This window comes from Marmota monax, unplaced genomic scaffold, assembly GCF_021218885.2.
Source record: "Marmota monax isolate L192 unplaced genomic scaffold, Marmota_monax_Labrador192_F-V1.1 WCK01_AAM20220418_F8-fsc00048, whole genome shotgun sequence".
Lineage (NCBI taxonomy): Eukaryota > Metazoa > Chordata > Mammalia > Rodentia > Sciuridae > Marmota > Marmota monax.
The window spans coordinates 5,465,832-5,486,263 of record NW_026694895.1 but is presented as its reverse complement, the minus strand read 5'-3'; the positions used below and the strand labels follow the sequence as shown (position 1 = coordinate 5,486,263).

At 39.4% G+C, this 20,432-nt stretch overlaps 1 protein-coding gene across 8 annotated transcripts in view; it reads left to right on the top strand.

Moving 5' to 3' along the window:
• Positions 1-18,420, top strand: part of Fmnl2 (formin like 2) — a 283,661-nt gene extending 265,241 nt beyond the window's left edge. For 2 of the 8 annotated variants that reach the window (XM_058573498.1, XM_046426925.2), the window contains 11 exons: positions 281-483; positions 2,443-2,677; positions 3,734-3,802; positions 3,910-3,990; positions 5,473-5,602; positions 7,842-8,005; positions 8,909-9,010; positions 9,636-9,734; positions 10,394-10,517; positions 14,261-14,307; positions 16,402-18,420. In XM_058573498.1, the coding sequence (XP_058429481.1) occupies positions 281-483; positions 2,443-2,677; positions 3,734-3,802; positions 3,910-3,990; positions 5,473-5,602; positions 7,842-8,005; positions 8,909-9,010; positions 9,636-9,734; positions 10,394-10,517; positions 14,261-14,307; positions 16,402-16,440 (1,293 nt within the window). In that variant the 3' untranslated portion in view covers positions 16,441-18,420. Of the gene's footprint in view, positions 1-280; positions 484-2,442; positions 2,678-3,733; positions 3,803-3,909; positions 3,991-5,472; positions 5,603-7,841; positions 8,006-8,908; positions 9,011-9,635; positions 9,735-10,393; positions 10,518-12,381; positions 12,508-14,260; positions 14,355-16,401 lie in introns of all 8 variants that reach the window. The other 6 variants (XM_058573496.1, XM_046426924.2, XM_058573497.1 and 3 more) reach the window with 3 other exon arrangements.
• Positions 18,421-20,432: the final 2,012 nt, after the last annotated feature.

Below are 20,432 nucleotides of genomic sequence, written 5' to 3'. Positions count from 1 at the left end.
ACTTCAGTTACCACTCAATTAATCCCTATCAGGGGATTAAATCATTGATTGGGTTAAGACTCCTACAACCCAATCATTTCTCCTCTGAACCTTCTGCATTGTCTCACACGTGAGCTTTTGGGGGATACCTCATATCCAAAACATAACAGGTAGCCATGGCCAAGGACAAGTAATTAATAAGAAAATAAGGTCTTTGCTTAACTAATTGTCTAAATGGTGGTTGAATGAATTAATTTTTAAGTATAATCCAGTTTTCCAATGTTATCCTTCTGTATCCCAGGATTTAAATGTAGATGAATTTGAGGAAATATTCAAGACAAAGGCACAAGGTCCTGCCATTGATCTTTCTTCAAGCAAGCAGAAGATAACACAGAAGGGATCAAACAAAGTGACATTACTAGAAGCAAATAGGGCCAAAAACCTTGCCATAACTTTAAGGAAAGCTGGAAAGACTGCCGATGAGATATGTAAAGCAATTCATGTGTAAGTTTGGAGCATTCTGGAAAATTATATCTTAGTAAGTTTAGAATAAAAATGAAAATAAGATAGTTATGAATTAGTAGCGACAGAGATATTTCAGTAGTGGAGCAAGAACTAAGACAATGGAGCCATTTTTGATGTCCACACTTAGAAGATTCTGCTTATTACATGTCCTACTGCAGAGCTGAGTAAGATGCCAACACTCGAGAGGTGGACCAGAAGTTCCCTGAGGAAATGCTGTGTTTGAAGGAGTAATTAATTGTTTTAGAAGAATAACATCTGGATTGTGGCATCATTTATCGTCTTGGTCTGCTCTCTTATATAGGCCTACAGCAGTGCTTACTTACATAAAAGGAAAGTTGGGCTGAGTGTTGCAGATGTTAAGAGGAGGGAGAAATGTCAGTTTTCTCTGGAGTATCTGGATTTTATCCATATTTGTTGAATATAAATTTGATGGCATTTGTGGAATGATGTAGTTCAATGCCAGATGCAAATATGATACAGATGCATATTTTAATTCCTAACAATAGGAATGTGAATTCTGTTGCTCTTAGTATTTTCAGGACATTTTTTGTTTGTTTGTTTGTTTTTAATTTTGAGCTGTATAAAAGGCATTTATTTTGTTTATTTCTCTACTGGAAGAATCTTTCTACTCTTCTTGTGGCTGTGTAAGGATATTATTAAATGTTTTAGGAAATAATTCTTCACAAATTGGTACTGTATACATTTTGATTAGAAACTATTATAGGAGCACATGATCCTAATAGATCATTTGCTCTGATTTTGTTTTTGCCAGAGTGCCTTTAACAGTCTGTTTTGATTTGAAACCTGTTATGTAGTCTGTGTCTTTTTTTTATTAGTTCATTTTAATTATACAGAATAATGTGTTTATTGTGACATATTTGTACATGTAAATAGTAAGTTTTTCTTGATATACCTTGTTTGTCACAAATGATTTAAATGTAATTATGTTGCTGAACAATGAATGTCCAGAATTAGGCTTGGTGGCACACACCTGTAATCCCAGCTACTCAGAAAGCTGAGACAGAAGGATTGCAAGTTCAAAGCCAGTTGTGGAAATTTAACAATTTCCTACTGCTGTAGGTCTATATAAGAGAGCAGACTAAGACAATAAATGATGCCACAATCCAGATGTTTTTATTTTTATCAACATAAAAAGGACTGGGGATACAGCTTTGTGTTAGATGTACATGGCCTGGATTCAGTCCCTAGTACTGAGAAAGGAAAAACAAAACAAAAAGCCAAGAAAAGATTGTCTATGAAATAAAATATTTCATTTGCTCAAATTGAGCATATATATACAAAGATGTGGCATTCCTTCAAGGAATACATGTCCTTCAAGGTGTGTATTCTGGTCCTCAGAAGATAATGGTCAGTTCCATACATAGTTGTCCCTCAGTACCTATGGAGGATAGGTTCCAGGACTCCTGTGGACACCAAAAACATCCATATAGTATAGACATTTGTATGCACGGTTTTGCACCAAAGAAAAGTGTAACCCTAGACCATTGGCTTAGTTTGAATATTTTATAGAACTCACCAGATGTTCTGTAAATATATGTATAGTGTTAACCTCTTTAATTTGTGGTACTTCTCTATGTTGAAAAACCATGTCCTTGAACCACTTAACCATGCTTTGGTCTTGATTCTACCTTCTTCTATTGTCATTTGCTCTTGACTTCCTGAGGCTTAGAGCCACTCCAGGGTTCTAAGCAAACAGCTCTAAAATCTGAGGATGGCAGCTATGACACAGTGCAGATTTTCAGAAAGGACCATTAGGGTACCCGATGCCTAGGAGCCAGTGCCAAGGTAGGGATCACAGTGCAACTTTGGGCGTCTGAGGCTTACTGAGTTGGTAGTGGATGAGCTGGACTGGATAGAGGTATAGAGGAAAGAGTAGGTTTTTTCTCTCTAACATTGACCTGTCCATGTTCTTTTCAGATTTGACTTGAAAACACTGCCTGTAGACTTTGTAGAGTGTTTGATGAGGTTCTTGCCAACTGAGAATGAGGTAAAAGTGCTTCGGCTCTATGAACGGGAAAGGAAGCCCCTGGAGAACTTGTCGGATGAAGACCGTTTCATGATGCAGTTCAGTAAGATCGAGAGGCTCCTACAGAAGATGACCATCATGGCCTTCATTGGGAACTTTGCTGAAAGCATTCAGATGTTGACTCCTGTGAGTAGGCTAGTTTGGAGGGCAAAGAGAGTGTTTGTTTTTTTCTTTTCCTTTTTTTTTTTAAGCATCTCTTCTGCAATTGCACTCAATGTAACAGGCTCTAAAGAACTTACTAGATTGATATTTTATTTTTGCCATCTTTTTTACATATGTATGCAAAGTACATTGAAAAATGGTGAAGTTCCATCTTCTGTGTTGCTGTTCTCCCAAGTCAGTGCCATTTTCTGTGTCTGTAGATGTCTTCTGAATTTTAGAAGACACTGCAGAGGAAAAGGAAAATGATTTTCTCAAACTTGGTTGCCTCCTTAAGATAATAGTCCTTTGGCTGTGTTGGTGTTTCTTTAAAAAAAAAAAAAATCCCGTATCTTTAGTGAGCAGGCTTATAAGCTTTTATCAGAGCATTACATTTGCCATAGGAGTTTTCTTCCTTTGTAACAGTAGTCTGTGGTGATGTGCAAATAATAGCCAGTTCTTTCTCATTCCCTGCGTTAATCTGGTTGAGACAAGAATGTCATAAACTTCAGTTTGGGAAAAAAAAAATTAACTTCAGTTTGTTCCCAGTTTCTAAATAAACTTTTGTTAGTTAGCACTTATAGTAGCAGGTCTGTTCAAAACTGTTAGGAGAACTTCTGGAAAGTATTATATAACCCGCATCTCCCATTCTTGGGCAGCTTCATTGATTTAAAAGCAAAAATTGTATATGATTAAAGATGGCAGGCAGGGAATTAAGTTTTGCCAGAAGAGGCTGTTGACTCCTGTTAACCAGTCTTATTGGTTGTAGACTGGTTACAAAGTTGGTGATTAAACAGTGTCTATATTATTACTATGAATAGTTTTAGAAAAGAGCTTGCATGTGATGATATGGTTACCTAGGATCTAGCTGGACAACTTAATTTGTTATGCTTAGGAAAAATAGAATCTAATCATTAAGACTTCAAGGTCAAAATGCAGGCCTGTTTTTTTTTTTTTTTCCTATGCTAGTTTTTAGTTTCCAATTAATTTCCCATTTTTAACATGTCTTTTCTCTCCCACTTCCTTCCTTTGATTGGAATCTAGCAACTGCATGCAATTATAGCAGCATCTGTCTCTATAAAGTCATCGCAAAAACTCAAGAAAATTCTGGAGGCAAGTGAAGTTTTCTTGTATACATCTTTAGAGAGCTGACTGGTCAGCTTCCTTCTGGGGCCTGAGAAGCTGTCATGATTGGCTTCGATTTTCTTTTTCTTTTGCAGATCATCCTGGCCCTTGGAAATTATATGAATAGCAGTAAACGAGGAGCAGTTTACGGATTTAAACTTCAGAGTTTAGATTTGGTGAGTAAACTGGAAGAAATGTGAGGGCTGTGTGAAGGACAGACAGCTGGCAGAGATTGTCCAGGAGCAGGGGGTCTGCTGTTGGGAGTGGGTGGGAGGATTTGATGAATATTCTCTGCTAATGTGAGGGTCTGTTGGTATAGATTTTCTGGAACACCATTTGGCAAGAAGGACTTAAAACCTTAGAAATACATATACTCTTTTACTCAGTATTTCCATTTCTAGGAATCTTCCCTCAGGAGTCTGGATTATGAATGCTGTATTTTATTTTTAATTGCAAATAGTTAGCAATAAATAAAGTGTCCAGTATTGTGGGTAATGACTAAATGCTGGAAAAATAGTATAATAAACTATTCTCCAGCTGTGAGAATCCTTGTGAAGAATTTTCAGAGAAAAAAGATAATTTTGTGTATAGGAAACAAAGCAGAGTATAAATTGAGGTACAGTTTAATTCCAGCTACGTAAATACATAATATAAAAGACTGAATGAAAATGGATTAAAATATTAACAGAGATTGGATGGAATTAGGAAATGTTTTACAACTTTTTAAATCTTTCTATTTTCTAGAAACAAAAAAAATTTTTTTTTTGTCCTTCATCTGTGAAGATGATCTCCTTCTTTCAGTCACATGATTTATATGAATAGTATTAGAGAACATTCTCCCTGGAACCTTGTCCAGGCTGTGCAGGCCTATGTAGCTTCCATGTGACAAGGGAGGGCAATGGGCAGACTCCATGGCTGGCAGAGATGTGGTTATCTGACTGGAAGCGTCCAATCACAATCCTGGCCTTCAGAAGACCATGGTTAGCATCACATAGAGTTGTCCCTCAATATCTGTGGAGAATTTTTTCTAGGACTCCTGTGGTTACCATAATCCCTAGATAGTTGAGTCCTTTCTATATAATGTGGTAGGATTTGCACATAATCTTAGAATGTCCCCCACTATACTCTAAATTACCTCTAGATAATTTATAATACATAACCATGAAAATGCTCTGTAAATAGTTATTATATTGTATTGTCTAAGGAATGACAACAAGAAAAATAGATACAGTGGCCTGGCTTTCTCTGTCTTAGGCCACCAGAAGCTAGGGAGTAAGAGGAACTGAGCAGAGTATCAAGGTTGCAGCATCAAAGCCCCTGTACACCTGCACTGGCCCTACCTGCCACTCAACTGAAATCCTCTCACTTTTAAGCCAGGAGAGGAGGGATAGTAGATGCTGGGTGGGGGATTCATGGATATTGGGTAAAACCCTAATGTTGAATAGGTACCCTGGTGAGGATGTCTTCAAGTCATTTAAATACCAGTGGCGTGGTTCAATAAAGAATACATTGAATCTTGAATGTCCTCTGGGAATAATTTTTTCCAGCCTGTTGGGCAATTGTGCTCAGTTACTTTCTCTGGATGGGAAGTTACCTGGTGGGTGGCCCTCCCACCATCCTTGCTCTTGCACCTAACCCATGCCCCCTTTTGTTTTCAGCTCTTAGACACAAAGTCAACAGACCGAAAGCAAACGCTGTTGCACTATATATCGAATGTTGTAAAAGAAAAATATCACCAAGTGTCTCTATTCTATAATGAGCTTCATTATGTGGAAAAAGCTGCTGCAGGTACTAATTTCAGCTGTCAATGTTACTCTTAGGTATTGAATGCCTTTAATTATGGAGGAACCATTCCTAAATAGACACTTCAGGACCCATTTAAAAAGGCAGGGCTAAGAAGTCAGAAGCTCTGAGCTGCCAAACACTCTGGGGATGGTGCTACTCACTCCCCAGAGCCATTGTGAAATGTGACCTTTCTCAGCATCCTGTCAGTAAAGATCCAGGTCTTGGAGGCCTGTGTACCTTCCCTTGTGCATGTCTTGCTCATTTTGTTCTTTTGTTATTGTATAAGAGTGAGAATCTGAGAATCTGCCCCCCCACCAAAAAAACAAAAACAAACAAACAAAAAAAAACCCAAACCAAAAACAAACCAATAAAACCCCACTTTTAATTTATTTCAAGCCATTCCACTTGATCAGATGTGGCACTTTTAAACCTTTTGCCTTTGCCTGAACACTAAATTAGCAGTACTTTCTAGTTGCTCCTTTGTTATGGGTTAACATTTTCTTATTTCAATCACATGGATAGAAAGTGATAGCAACAGACTGGAACCTGTCTTTCTATTCCTTATATAGTATATTATGAGGAATATAATATACCATATTATATTAGTATGATGTTCTCTCAAGAGAGTATGTCATGTCATCTCAAAAGAGTATCATGTTTGAAAAAAGAGTGATATGCAAGTTGACCTTGGAATTAATTACTGATGGCAGTTTTCAACTTGTCATCTTCAACCTTCCTGAGGTCTACTCCAAAAAGTTTCCTACACTCAAACTATTAGGGCAAGGCCTTTTATGATGCCCCTAGACAGGCTAAATGGCTTTCATTTCTGTGAGCATTCTGTACTACCCTCTTGTTCAAGATTTATCAAATTTTATAACAGTTTGTATGTCCATTGCAACCTCAAGTTCTTAGGGGTGTAATCAGGCTTCATTGATCTTTATAATTCAGTCAGCCCCTGGCAGATTGGATGGTGGGAATAAATAAATGGGCAAATGTTGAATGAAATGGTACATGGCTGCCAGGATAGATGCTTCAGAAGCCCTAGTGGAAGCTGAGAGGCAGATGGAAATGATTTTTTGATTATGAAGAACAGGCTGGGACAGATCCATCAAGGCAGGTAGCAGAATTTATATTCTGCTGGAGAGGTTTCCCTTCTTTCAAGTTTTCCTTTGTCTAAGTTTGGGTTCTTAAACATCTTAATTCCAATTAAGAAAAAAGTTAAGTAACAAATTCCTACCTACTAATTATTAGCATACTTTGTTTAGCCCCAAAAGTGTCATTCGGAAAAAAAAAAAAAAAAAAAAAAGAGAAAGAAAGAAAACCAGTGGTTAAACTGTCCTGTTTGTTCTCTGGTGCCCAGGTGGGCTGACACACATTCTTTATATCTTCCTTTATATCTTCATCCTTCATTTATCCAGTACACACTTGAGGACCTTTTGTATATTTGGTGCTGTCAGCAGTATTAGGTACTCAAAGACAAACCAGTGTGAGTCTAGTGTGAGGGAAACAGCCTGCATTATGTATTCATCTATGTGCAGAGCAGAGTCAGGCAATGGGGAAACCAGAGGTGGGACCAACCTCCATGGGGAAGCTGACTTAGGAGGTTCCAGGAGTGTGTCCGCTCTGGACAGTAGCTTTATTGCAGATGGAAAAATTAAAGCTAAAACTTTCTGAAGCAAGAATGGATTCTTTAATAAAAACAAACAAATAAAAACTGTCCAAGGTTGCTTTGGGTCCTAGTGATCAGTTAACTGACCTTCAAGACAAAATGCTGCCCCCTTCTGGAGAACTATAGAAATGCAAAAGAGATAGAGAAGAAAAGATGTTTGGGCCTGTCCCAGACAAGGATCTCTAAGCCTTCAGGCCAACCAGTAGGCTGTTTCCTAGGAGAGAAATGGAGTAGTTATTTTGGAGTCCATGGTTGCTACCTGAGCTCCTTCTCTGCCATCTAGTAGCTGTGTGACTCAGGGTCTACCACAGATCTTTTTTTGCTGCTTTCTTATTGGCAAAATGGGCCTATGTTGCAACTGAATCAATGCATGGAAGGAATTTATTATAGTACTCGATAGTGCTTTCTCAATTATTCATATTAAAGGATCTTTGTGCAAAAAACTGGGAACTAGATCCAAGGGCCCCAGTAAGATCCCTGAGATCCCTACTGAGAACTTGGTTGAGCAGGCGGACGTGCAGTGGTTTTGACCCTCCTGGTGGAGGTTCATTGAAACCTTGCTTTCTCTGTTAGTCTCCCTGGAGAATGTTCTGCTAGATGTGAAGGAGCTGCAGAGGGGCATGGAGTTGACCAAGAGGGAGTACACCATGCACGACCACAACACACTACTGAAGGAGTTCATTTTCCACAATGAGGCGAAGCTGAAGAAGCTGCAGGATGATGCCAAGATTGCACAGGTAGTCCAAGTGCTGGACCCCCTTGGGCCACTTGTGGCAGTGGTCCTGGGTTCAGGGAGAAATGCTCCATTTCTCTGCCTGCAGAGGGTAGACTTCTTATGTAGCTAATAATTATTAGAGGGGTATCTTTCCTAGGTTATTCCTGACATATCCTTGCCCTACTCATTGTGCTTGTCTAATTTGGGGTCTTCACCTTCTTATGTAAAGCCCCCTTCCCCTTTCTCTCCTAGATTCCATCCAGCACAGGTTCTGTATCTGGTTCAAGCAATGTGTGTGTGAACATGAGCTATGCTCTGCTAAGCAGTGTCCCTGGTGTATCAGGTTTCTGTAGATCTTCACCTCAAAATGTGAGACCACATGGGTGGCAGTGAAATCTAGGCAATCCTACAAAACATAGTGAGCTGCACATCATCAAAGGGGAAGCGAAGTGCTAGGGGAACTTGGAAAGCTGTGACAGTGGAATGGCCTCCAGTTTGTAACTGTCTTGCATTGCAGAAGAGTTCAAACAGAGGTGGCGTGTCCCCAGTGTGGGGCTGGGTAGGAGTGCTGAAGCGGGCCTGAGTCAGACTTCCAAGATCCCTCTGACCTTACTGTTTTTAAGGGGTTCTGACTTTATATGTTTTTAAGCCCTTCCTTCTGTGTGTGGGGGAGTGGGGTGTAGAAGTGTCTGCATGTCTCAGAGATGAGTCCTACATCCTGCTGCTACACAGTTCTGGTTGTCTTCGACTAACTGTCAGAGGAGACATGGAGGCTGGGAGAACAGTGGGAGTGAGGGAGCCAGCAGGGGCAATGAGCTGTGGAGCTGTGGCTGCAGCTGCTGCTTTCTTCAGTTTCTTTTACCTCAAAGCACCTACTTCAAATGTTGGAACTAACAAGATTCAAGAGAAATCTGCTTCTTCATAGGACGCCTTTGATGACGTGGTGAAGTATTTTGGAGAAAACCCCAAGACAACACCACCATCCGTCTTCTTTCCCGTCTTCGTCCGGTTTGTGAAAGCCTATAAGGTAAACAGGAGGAGGGTGTCCTATAAGCCCTCCTCATCATTCTTTCTTACCCAGGTGCCCTCTTTCAGACGGGTGTGAGTCCCAGCTGCCTTCTAGAGGTCTCCTGCTTCCTTTGGGTACCAGATCTGGGTGGTCAGTGTAGAAATGGCTCTGGTAGCAGATCTGGGTGGTCAGTGTAGAGATGGCTCTACAGTCCTGTGGAGGCCGATAGCTCTAGGCCCCTCAGTCCACAGTGATTCAGTTCTCCTTCGAGTCAGGCCTGGTCCTCAGCAAGCAGAAGCTGTTGGGTGCTGGGGTAGGTGAGATGCTCCAAGACCATTGCTGGCATTTGAGCCCAGATGCCAAGAGGGTGGGTTCCAACAGGTCTGTGGGGCTCTGGCTCAGAAGCCTTTTGAGCAGGGAGAGGATCATCGGAATAAACTGCTGAATGACATGAATATCAGCTACTGATTTTAAGGGCATTTGATTGCTGGATAGTGAAACCCAGAATCAGTGAATTGTCTCGTGAAGTGCAGATCTTCTCCTTCCATTTGCTACAATTTCTGACTCTAAGGATTCTGGAAGATTGACTTTTATCATTTTCATTGATGTGATTTTTTTTTTTTTTTTTTTTTTACTTGCCCAGCAAGCAGAAGATGAAAATGAACTGAGGAAAAAGCAGGAACAAGCTCTCATGGAAAAACTGCTGGAGCAAGAAGCTCTGATGGAGCAGCAGGACCCAAAGGTAGGAATCTCTGAGCTGGGCTCCAGGTGAGGCAAGTGGTAGAGGGGGGAACAAGCTGATTCACACAGGAGCCTGGTCGCTTCCTTCTGGGGTTTGGCGTGTGGAAATGTTCACTGATCACTTTGTTTAGCAACCATTGGAACGAGGGTTAGAGCATGCTTGGGTAGCATTGCCAAGTTTGTAGAGATCTGGATTTAAATCTTAGCTGGGTGTACAGAGAGGCCAAGCTAGGTAACCCAGAGACTGGAGGGCTTCATGGTGATACCCCAGATTGCAACCTCAATTGCTAGACCTTTGCTATAATTGGGAGGATGCCTGCATGCAGGGCAGAATCACAGGTAAAGGTCATAGAGGCCAGCAGCCTCTGCTCCAAAGCTGAAGACTTCTCCCCGTGAATTTTTCCAACTTCTTCTTTGGCCGCAGAATCCCGCCTTCCCATGCTGCCTGGTGGGGCCTTGTGTATTCTGGATGACAGTTTCTGTGTTTTTCCCTAAAGCTTCCTGAGTTTTTCTGCATTGAACAGAATGGTGGGATGATATTATGTATTTTTGACTAAGGCTACTTATTAAAGTACATAAAGCTCAGGTACATTTTATATTTTCTTAAACTCCAAATGGGTGCTGGCTCCCCTCATCTCTGCCCTTCTTCTTTCTTCTCAGTCTCCTTCTCATAAATCAAAGAGGCAGCAGCAGGAGTTAATTGCAGAGTTAAGACGACGACAAGTTAAAGATAACAGACATGTATATGAGGGAAAAGATGGTGCCATTGAAGACATCATCACAGGTAAAGGACACTTCCTCCCTGTGGCCCAGGAGATCCTGCTGGCCTCACCTAGACTGGGCCACAGGCCAATATGGCAGCTTTGTTTGACCAGGGTTGGCGAGTGCTTTAGTGGATGTTATTCAGATTTAGAATTATGCAGGGAGACTGCAAGCTCCAATTTGAAGTATACATATAGTAGCATATGTGCTCCCCACCACTGTACTTTCAGTAGTCCTCTTTCTAATGATTTTCCACTGTTTTTGATTTGTCATCATGCTCCATTTTCCTCCTTGTGGCCAATCCTGCTAAACTGCTTGGATAATAAACACTGTGGATAAAATTCATTCAGCTCTATACTAACCACAGTCCATGCAGATTTTCCAGAATGCTCTTGAAAAGCCTTTTTTTTTTTTTAAAAAAAAATTCAAAGTAGCTGAAGTCAATAGGAAATCAGGGACTCAGACTTTGGATGAAGCAACAGGCTTACAGAGACTGATCATTTTATCAGCTAGGAATTATCTTACTTTGCTTGGTTCTTGTCTGATTAAATTCTAGCTTAATGCTTGCTGCTTGAACCAATTCTCCTGAATTTCCATTCTTCTTTTTACTAGTCAGGATGATAAACTTGGGTAACTGTCTTTTGGAGGTAGTAGCAGGTAACCTTTCTTTCACGTTTCTTGTGCATGAATGCTATTATCAGCTTCAAAGATACTTTAAGCTTTCCATTATGATAAGGTTAAAAAATATGCTGAAGTATAGAGTACTTTGAGTGAGCCGGGTTTCCATGTACCCCTCACCCATTTCAACAATTACCAGTTGTGGCCATCTTGTTGTATATATGCTGTAACCACTGTGCCCCCCACCCACCCTCATACAAACTTTGGAAATTTTGGAGGCAAGACTATAATTTCATTTACAAATATTTCAGTATGTATCATTAAAAGATAAGTACTCTTAAAAACAAAAAAGTATACCCATAGTACCATTATCATATACCCCAAAGTAATAGTTCCTTAATATCAAATACACCGTCATTGTTCACATGTCCCCAGTTGTCCTAATTTTCAAAAAATATAATTCCTAGATTTTTATTTTTTAATGTATCTTAGTTAGTATTATAAATAGGAATCTCCAATTGCAAAAGCCATAAATTTTTTTCACCTGCTTAGACCCAGGGAAGTTAGATATATAGACAGATTGGATACATAAAAAAGGAAGTCAATAAAGATTCCCTTGCCCAAATTTAAGCAGTGTAAATCCTGAGTGGGTAGGTAAGTTGCCAATGCAAATGGTGTTCTCCACTCATGGCGCACACGCGTTCTTACTGTCTATGACCTAGGACACCGTGCAGAGCTTGCACGTGCCCCTCAGGTTGAGCCCCCATTGTCTGGCATTTGTCCTCACCTCCTCCACACTGGGGGAGGAACTCCACTCTTGAGAAGGACCAGGAATGAGCTCTCTGTCCTAGGTAAGCACTCTTGGTCTCTGTGCCGCAGTGACATTAACGTGTAGGTAGGGAGACATGCAACCTTGCACACTTGGACTTGGAGCCCAGTTGTCATCAGTATGTCTGTCCTCCGTCCTCCTGACACCTGACATTATACAATGAATGGAATGTGTATTTTTTATTTTCCTTACCTAAATCATTAACCTACAGAGCAGGTGAAAGAGCAGTTTTTATTCTCCTTAGTTTCCTTTTTCTGTCCCTCCCCAAGCCCCCAGATTAACTCTTCCAGACTTTCATAAGCTAACTGGGGTGTATATTGCCTTTGCCCTTTCCTGCACCCCGCTCCCAGGTGTGATTAACAGAGCACTAACCGTGTGCTAATGCAGTAGACCGCGCTCTCACTCTCTTCTGTTTGTGTTTGGCTCGTTTTCAATGCAGTGCTGAAGACTGTGCCCTTTACTGCTCGCACCGCCAAGCGTGGCTCTCGGTTTTTCTGCGAACCTGTTCTCACTGAGGAGTACCATTACTAAACTATTACTCTTTCTCACCTGATGTTCTTGAAAGGTTGCACAGGTTTTTTGACCTCTATGTCCCCCTGTGTGTGTCTGTTGGAGCCACCTCTGTGCCAGCATGGTACTGCTGTCTTCATCATGTTGTATTTTGTGTTGTTTCGCTGCATGGATTTGCCTTCCCGTCATTACTGCCCACTCACTGCCACTTTCAGTACACACACATGTCCATGTTGCCGTTACGGTCTGGATGGGTGACGATTAATAGAACTGCCTGCAGACATTTTCAGAAAACAGAACACTTCTTCAACTATCAGTAGATTGCTTATGCTATGTTGGGACTGATACCTTTGAACACAAAATGATAGTAACAGTAACTACTAAACCAAACATTTGAGCACTTACTGTGCACTAAAAGTTTCACATAATGATAGTAACACGAAATGTAGTAACAGTAACTACTAAACCAAACATTTGAGCACTTATGTGCACTAATAGTTTCACATATATAAAACTGGCCCCTTTTTGTACTTCTTTAACATGCTTTGATCATAAGATGACCCACTGCATGGAAGTGCTCAGAAATGACAAGGGCTTGAATGCTGCCTCATGATTTGCTGAAGAAACTGAACTGTGCTTGGCTATAAGTTGGGCCTTTCGTAGCTCTTACCAGGCCATGGTATGTGGAACTCATGCCATGAGCTTCACATTGTGAGCCCTTTCAACCCAGCAGCCTGTATGTGCTGATCTTGGTGATTCACAGCCTTACAACATCCCAACCCTGAGCATGTCATCTCTATTCAGTGTCATGCTCAAGTTCAGCAATCAGCAATTCGATGTTGGAGCAAAGCTGCAAGGTGGGAAGTGAAAACACAAGATGAAAAGCACTCCTCACCATCATATTTCTGCCTCTTCACTGGTGGCTCTATTCCATGTCAACCTGGGTGTTTCATCTGTGATGAAGCCATATATGGACCTGCCTCTTTGGTCAGGGTAGTGGTAGTATTAGTAGAAATACTATAGCAAATACTTTTCATCAGGCCAGGTGTGGTGGTGCACATCTGTAATCCCAACGTCTCTGGAGGCTGAGGCAGGAGGATAGCAAGTTTAAGGTGAGCCTCAGTAACTTAGTGAGATCCTGTCTCAAAAAATAAAAAGGGCTGGAGATATGGCTCAGTGGTAAAGCATCCCTGGGTTTAATCCCCAGTACCAAAAAAACAACCCCCCCAAAACAAAAACCCTAGTTTCAGTAAAGGCCATTTAGAATTTAAAAAAAAAAGGTCAAATTTTTCCAACAGGTGACTTTTTGGGCTTATTTTTTGATACTTAAAAAAGCAACAGACTTCTTTCCATGCCTAGAAAATAGACAAGAGTGCACTGTGTGAAAATAGCCATTACTTGACATGGAACCGGGTCAGTATTTATAACTATTCTATGAATTGTACTTGTTATGCATGTGTCTTTGTATCATTGCCTGCTCTGCAGTGTGCTTACCCATCAATGCTTACTAACCAGCTGGAAACTCATCTGCTTAGGCTATGTTTGCTGTCAGTTTTGCTGCTGGACTGTCTGTCTTTCTGGAGCCAATCTTCAAAGCAGCTTGGAACTGTGTGGTCAGAGAGCTGGGTGGGAAGCCACACTGATTGTCTCCCTGTTTTATCTAACACTACTTGTAGTAATGGCCTCCTGCTTTCTTATCCTTTGGCTAATATGCCCAGGAATGTTAGGCACTAAGTTGAGTTGCTTTCCATTTTCATCCCATTTTTACTTAACCATCATTTTGTGTTTTTGTTTTTTTTTCTGTTTAGCCTTAAAGAAGAATAATATCACTAAATTTCCAAATGTTCACTCGAGGGTAAGGATTTCTTCTAGCACACCGGTGGTGGAGGATACACAGAGCTGGCAAGCATCACTTTTTACTTAGCTTCCTCCTCTCTCTGTATGCACATCAGTGGTTTCAATTTGTGGCAAAGGGTAATACTGGTGAGAATCTGACCAGGGAGAAGTCTTTGTATCTCATATTCCAATGATGTGAGGCTGAGCCTCTCTGTTGGACTCTCCCCCAGCCTACTATGTGTGATGGCTTGGGCAAGGGTATTTGTTGGTCACTGTATTTGCTCTGGGTTCTAGGCTGTCCTTCCCTTATGCTATTCTTAGCCTTTGAGTTATTCACATAACTCCATTTTGTTCTGGAGGTCAACATCAGGTCCTGGCCAGGTAATATGATATACAGCCTTTGAAAGATTAGGATTTTTAACTAATTTCTCAGCAAACTCCAGAACCACAGAGCTGGATATCCTTGATCTAACATGGAATTCAGACCTTCTAATTTACCATCGTGAGCCAGGGTACAGGAGCTTCAGGGGATTAGAGCATGCATGCCTATTCTTTGGTTAAATTTAGAGGAATAGGGGAGGATCACAAATTCCAAAACAGTTTAGGAGCCAGGAAGGTAACAGGCCTGGTCAGAACTGTTGAATCTGAGAGGATGTCTCGGTCCCACTCAGCTTCAGTTTTGTACTATGTAGGAATTTGGACTCTGTATTGACTGATTTTCTTATATTTCAAGAGAAGCCAGAAGAAACCCTAGTTTATATATGTTAATTACTGATTTAGGGTCCAATAAATATATTTTGGAACAATGGTACATGCCTATGATCCTGGACTCAGGAGGCTGAGACTGAAGGATCTCAAGTTTGAGGCCAGCCTCAGCAACTTAATGAGGCCCTGTCTTAAAAGGACTGGAGGGAGATGTGGCTCAGTGGTCAAGCACCCTGGTTTAAATACCAGTATCCCCCAGGCTCCTGAAAAAAAAAAAAAAAAAAAAGTAGGGAAGGGGATTGAAGTGGGGCAAATATTCTGTGGGCCAATTGACTTGTAGGCTCCATTTTCAATTTACTGAGTAAGTGAAGGCATGAAAAAGGTTAAACTCTACAAATACAGAATTAAACCAATTTAACCTTTTTTCCTAGCTGAAGTCAACAATACTAAGTTCATAAAAGGAAAATACATACTAAAATTAAATAAGAGGAATAAGCCTGCTTTATTTATCCATTTATCTTGACTTCATCAAGAGGAGGCTAGGAGCTGACTCAGCTACCAGCCTTACTCCTGGAAGCATGCCTTCATACTAGGAGGACTTACATAAACTTCCTCTGTCCATTCCACTAGAGTGGTATCTTCTTGAACCAGTATGCAGTGATTTGATTCACTCAATACTTGCTTTCTTTTTAAATGTAAGGCTAATTGTTTTGCTCTAGCAACACAAACTGGAAAATGAAGAAGGGCCTAACAGCTTCTCCCTGCAGATAAAACACAAAAATACTGGGTGGCAGGAAAGAATATTGATGGAATGGAGTATTATTTTGAATTTAGATTTAATGGTTAGTTGAGCATTACATTTCTAATTCACAAAATAATAAACTCAGCTAGTCTAATGAAATACAAACAAGGCAACCTGTGTCTGCAAACTAAGGCCTTTGAGGCTCCTTCCTTCTTAAAATTTCAAGGATAAGATAGGACAGGACAGTCTATTTTATTAGACTGTTTTATCTAACACTACTTGTAGTAATGGCCTAATGCTCTCTTCTCCTGTTTAAAATTCATTAAAATTATTGTGCCATTCAGGCTTCCAGAAAAAAATACAAGCCACAACTGCTACCATTTGAAGAAACATTTCAAAGTAAGACTTCCGCTAGACTCTGGCCAGTGACAAAAATATCCCATGTTTTTTCTCTCATGTCCCAGAATCCTACCAGTATTACATCTTATTTTGATTGTAAATATTTAAGGCAAATGTGTGTCTTTGGTTCAATGCTCAAAGAGTTTGTAAGGCCCATTAGCTGAGTCTTCTACACAAGCTGCTTTGATTGGCTGCCAACTGGCCTTTGTGTTGCTTAGATGCATATTAAAAGTTGCTTTTATTTCATTAGCACTCTCTTCTTTACAGATCTTAGAAACCAGCCATACCGAAGAGCCGATGCGGTGAGGAGAAGTGTTAGAAGGCGCTTTGATGATCACAACTTGCGTTCTGTTAATGGTGCCGAAATAACGATGTGAACCCAAGACCTGCCTGCATGAATAGAGGGTGTGCGTGAATGAAACTGCCCATGTAAATTTCATGTGCTACTATTTAGCTGCAGCCTTGAACACAGATAAAATAATTCCTAAGGGCTCAGATTAGCAAATACATAGGAATTTTAAAATGATGGGTTCTCTTTTCAACCCTTGTTAACAAGTGCCTAAAAATGGAAGTACCTGCTCAGATTAATCAAAGCAATAGGATTTGATTTGATTAGGTATCTTTTTACACTGGTATGTTGTTCAGTTTTTTAACCAAAATGTAAATTTCATATTAAATTCATTATTTGCCATTGTGTTTATGCCACGATGGCCCACCCTGGTTTCCTGATAAGTTGTAAATAACATGGATGCATCTGCTTGGGGCTTCCTTTGCTGAGATGTCTTTTAAGGAATTAATTTTGTGTTACAGCTACATCCATCAACTTTGAGTTTTTAAGGACTTGCAACATGGAAGAAGGAGTCACATAAAGTCCTTCTATCATAAGCCCCAATAAAGTGCAAACAAGATCCAACTATAGTGGCACAAGAAGTCACTCAACTCTGCCTCGTTTCACATTCTACCACTTCTGTGCTAGAATGCCATATACCCTGTGAGAGACGTTCACTGGTTTGAAATCCAAGATGAGGACATAAAATGTTGAATAAGACTTATTTGCAACACTGTGTTCTTAAGCTAGAGGCAGCTTTTTAAATTATGCAAATATATTTATTAAATAACGCTAAAATTAACATCTCAGTAATCAGTAGTAGGATTTCTGAGGATTTTTATGGGTCAATCCTGAGAATAGAAATTGGTGCCTTGCTAGTCAGGGAGAAGTCTACTAACTCTATCAATAAGCATTCAAGATTTTATCTGTTAGCAGAGTAAAGTTAGGAACCTGGCCTTATTCTCCTCTGACAATCGCAGGGCTTTTCTTTCCTTTTGTAAATTGTTCATGTATTTCCCAGTTATGAGGAATCAAAATTAAGTTATTGAAAAGTATTACCATTGGTATTAAATTTGAATAAGTAATGGGACTAAATGGTCAACTAAGTCATTGTTATTTCCTTCCTCTCACGCAAGGCACTTGTTCCATTCCAAAGTCAAAAACTGGACCGAAACAAAATTTGTATTTTTCATAATATACATTCTGCTTCTGGCTTACCTTCTTGGCACATTACATCAGTATATTAATTGTAAAGTTTATTGTATAGTATTTAACCACTGATTTTATTTTATGTTGTGCTTATGTGAACCCCTTGGTGAAGATCCTTTTTCCTTGGATAATGTGTAGTTATATCTCTTTTTAAATGTACAGATATTTTGCTATAAAATTGGTGCAGTTTTTTATGGTTTTTACACTTCTCTTTAATTCCCACCTAAGATTCTGGGTAATATTGTAAATATTGTTTAAAAATGCATCAGCCTATGCTATACAATCTGAATGTTATTTTAACTTATAGTTCTTTTTTTAATATATATATTTAACTACAAGGACAATTTAGGGATCAGTTACCACATTTCACTTTAGTGTACCTATTTACAGATTAAACTGCCACCTGCTGGAGCATTTCCACATGTACTTTAAAAAGAACATGCCAAGATTTTGTCTTTGGGTTAAGTCAACTTTAATTTTGATGAAAATTAGCAAATTGACCATGACATGTAAGACCAATAGTTGGACCTGCCACAATGCAGCTATTTCCCAAAGCTCAAAGCTGACATGCATATTAAAAAATAATTGTCTATTAATGTACAAATAGACAATAATGTTGGCATGTTCTTTTCTGTGTCTATTAATGGGCCTGCATCTTAGCAATGTTAGAAATGTTTTACAAAAGCAATTCATGTTACTTTTCTGGTCTTTCCATGCCACGCAAGCAAATAAAACTATTTACACTACTATTCTGTAAAAATATGTTGTGGTCTTTCAGTAGTAAATTTTAGGGGGAGGGTAGCAGTTTTACCTCTATTTGAACTCAGAATCCAAAGATGACTGGCAATTAGGAAAACTTCTTCATTATATGAACTCTGATGGGATCTCTCTGTATTGCCGAGGCTGGTTCTCAAACTCCTGGCGAGATTCTCTTCACACAGCCTCATTGGTAGCTGAGACTGTAGGCATGCATTGAGATGCCTGGCTTGCTTTATGAACTCTTGGGCCACCTGCTATGTAGAATGTAGGAACAAAACAGCTTTTGGTATTGAGAGATGTATCTCTATACAACTTATGGATTCTGGAGAGAGAACATTCTCCTTTGGTGAAGGCACCACCCTCCAAATTTAATCAGGGTATTGTAAAAATAAATACAAATAGGTTATGTGTAGACTATATAGAGGTAAGCACCTGCCAACCACAATAGGCCCAACGCACATGCATACTGGTATTTGTAACACGTCATCAGAAAATTGTAATGCTTATACATTTTATGGAAGCAAGAAATATTTTAGAAGATATTCCAAGTGGCTTAAAATAAACTTAGAGGAATATAATTAGTTGCTTAAGGAATTGCTGTTACAATCAATAATTCTCTCACACTGCCATTTGTACTTTTAGATTTACTACACTTGGCTATTTATAGATCATATGCAATAATCTTATTTCATCCCCTCATCAAGCCTGAGAAGTATTAACACTGTCATATACAAAGGAAACCAACTAAGAAAAATTGCTTTGCCCAGGGTCATAAATCTAGTAGGTAGACGAACCTGTATAAGCATTGGTTCCCAATTCAGTGAACTTCACCCTAACTAGTTATACAATGTAGGTGAGATTCTTATAAAAGGGAGGAAGAGCTGAATCCTGAAATAAGAATCTCTACTTTGCTTTATACCAGGACAAATGTCTAATGGTAAAAGATTTTGAAGAGAGACACTGGGTTTGATCCTTAGCACCACATTTAAAAAAAAAAAAAAAATCAAAAGATATTGTGTTAATCTACAACTAAATTTTTTTTTAAAATTTGAAGTATTTATTTAATATCCCACAAATTCAGAAAGTTTTCAAAAATAAGACAGATATTATTTGTTTTGAGGGTGTGGGGAGTGAGTACTGGAGATTGAAACCAGGACCTTGCACGTGTGAGCAAGTACTCTACCACTGAGCTATACCTTCACCAAAGTGTTTAGAAATGTTTACCCATGACTCAGAACGATGTACCACTGTCCTCCCTATTTCCCATGCTCCGCCATAAACTTCACTGCAATGTCCAGTGACCCTCCTGACACAATTTGCCAGGCACAGAATGGGTCATCACTGACTCTGGGTTTTTCTCTGTATAATATCTAATTTTACACTGGAAAATGTAATATTTTTTAAATAGCTTTTTAATTCACATGCCTAGTAACTTTAGTATTTGATAAAACTCTTCTGGTAGCCCTAATATACTGTTTTCTAGTATTTATTATCAGAAATGTCTACAAAGATGAATTTATTGGTACAGTACATACAGAAGAATTGTTTTCCATTTCTATAAATAAACATCCACCTATTCCCAAGGAAAAAACTGGACACAAGAAACGCATGAAGGTTTTTTTTTTTTTTTTTAAAGGGGTATTTTAAACATATTACACTGAGAAAACAGGATGTGGGCATTTAACAACTCAGAGAACTGCTTGCTGCCTAAAGGATGCTAAAAGAAAAATGTTGACACGAATCCAACTCATTTAGTAAAATATGCCATTTTTCTAGTAAATTCTATTTACAAAAGGTGAGATATATAACTGTACAGATGTGAAAACCTGGCAATTACAAATAGGAAACAAACCTTGCTCCTTCTATTACTCACCTTTCAGAGTAAGTCCTCTCCTTGGTTATAGAGGTAGGCAAGAAAACTAATACCTACCGAAAATATTTGTAGGCAGGACTGGAAAAAAATGTTTATAAATAATACACTAAGATAACCTAAAGAGTAGCA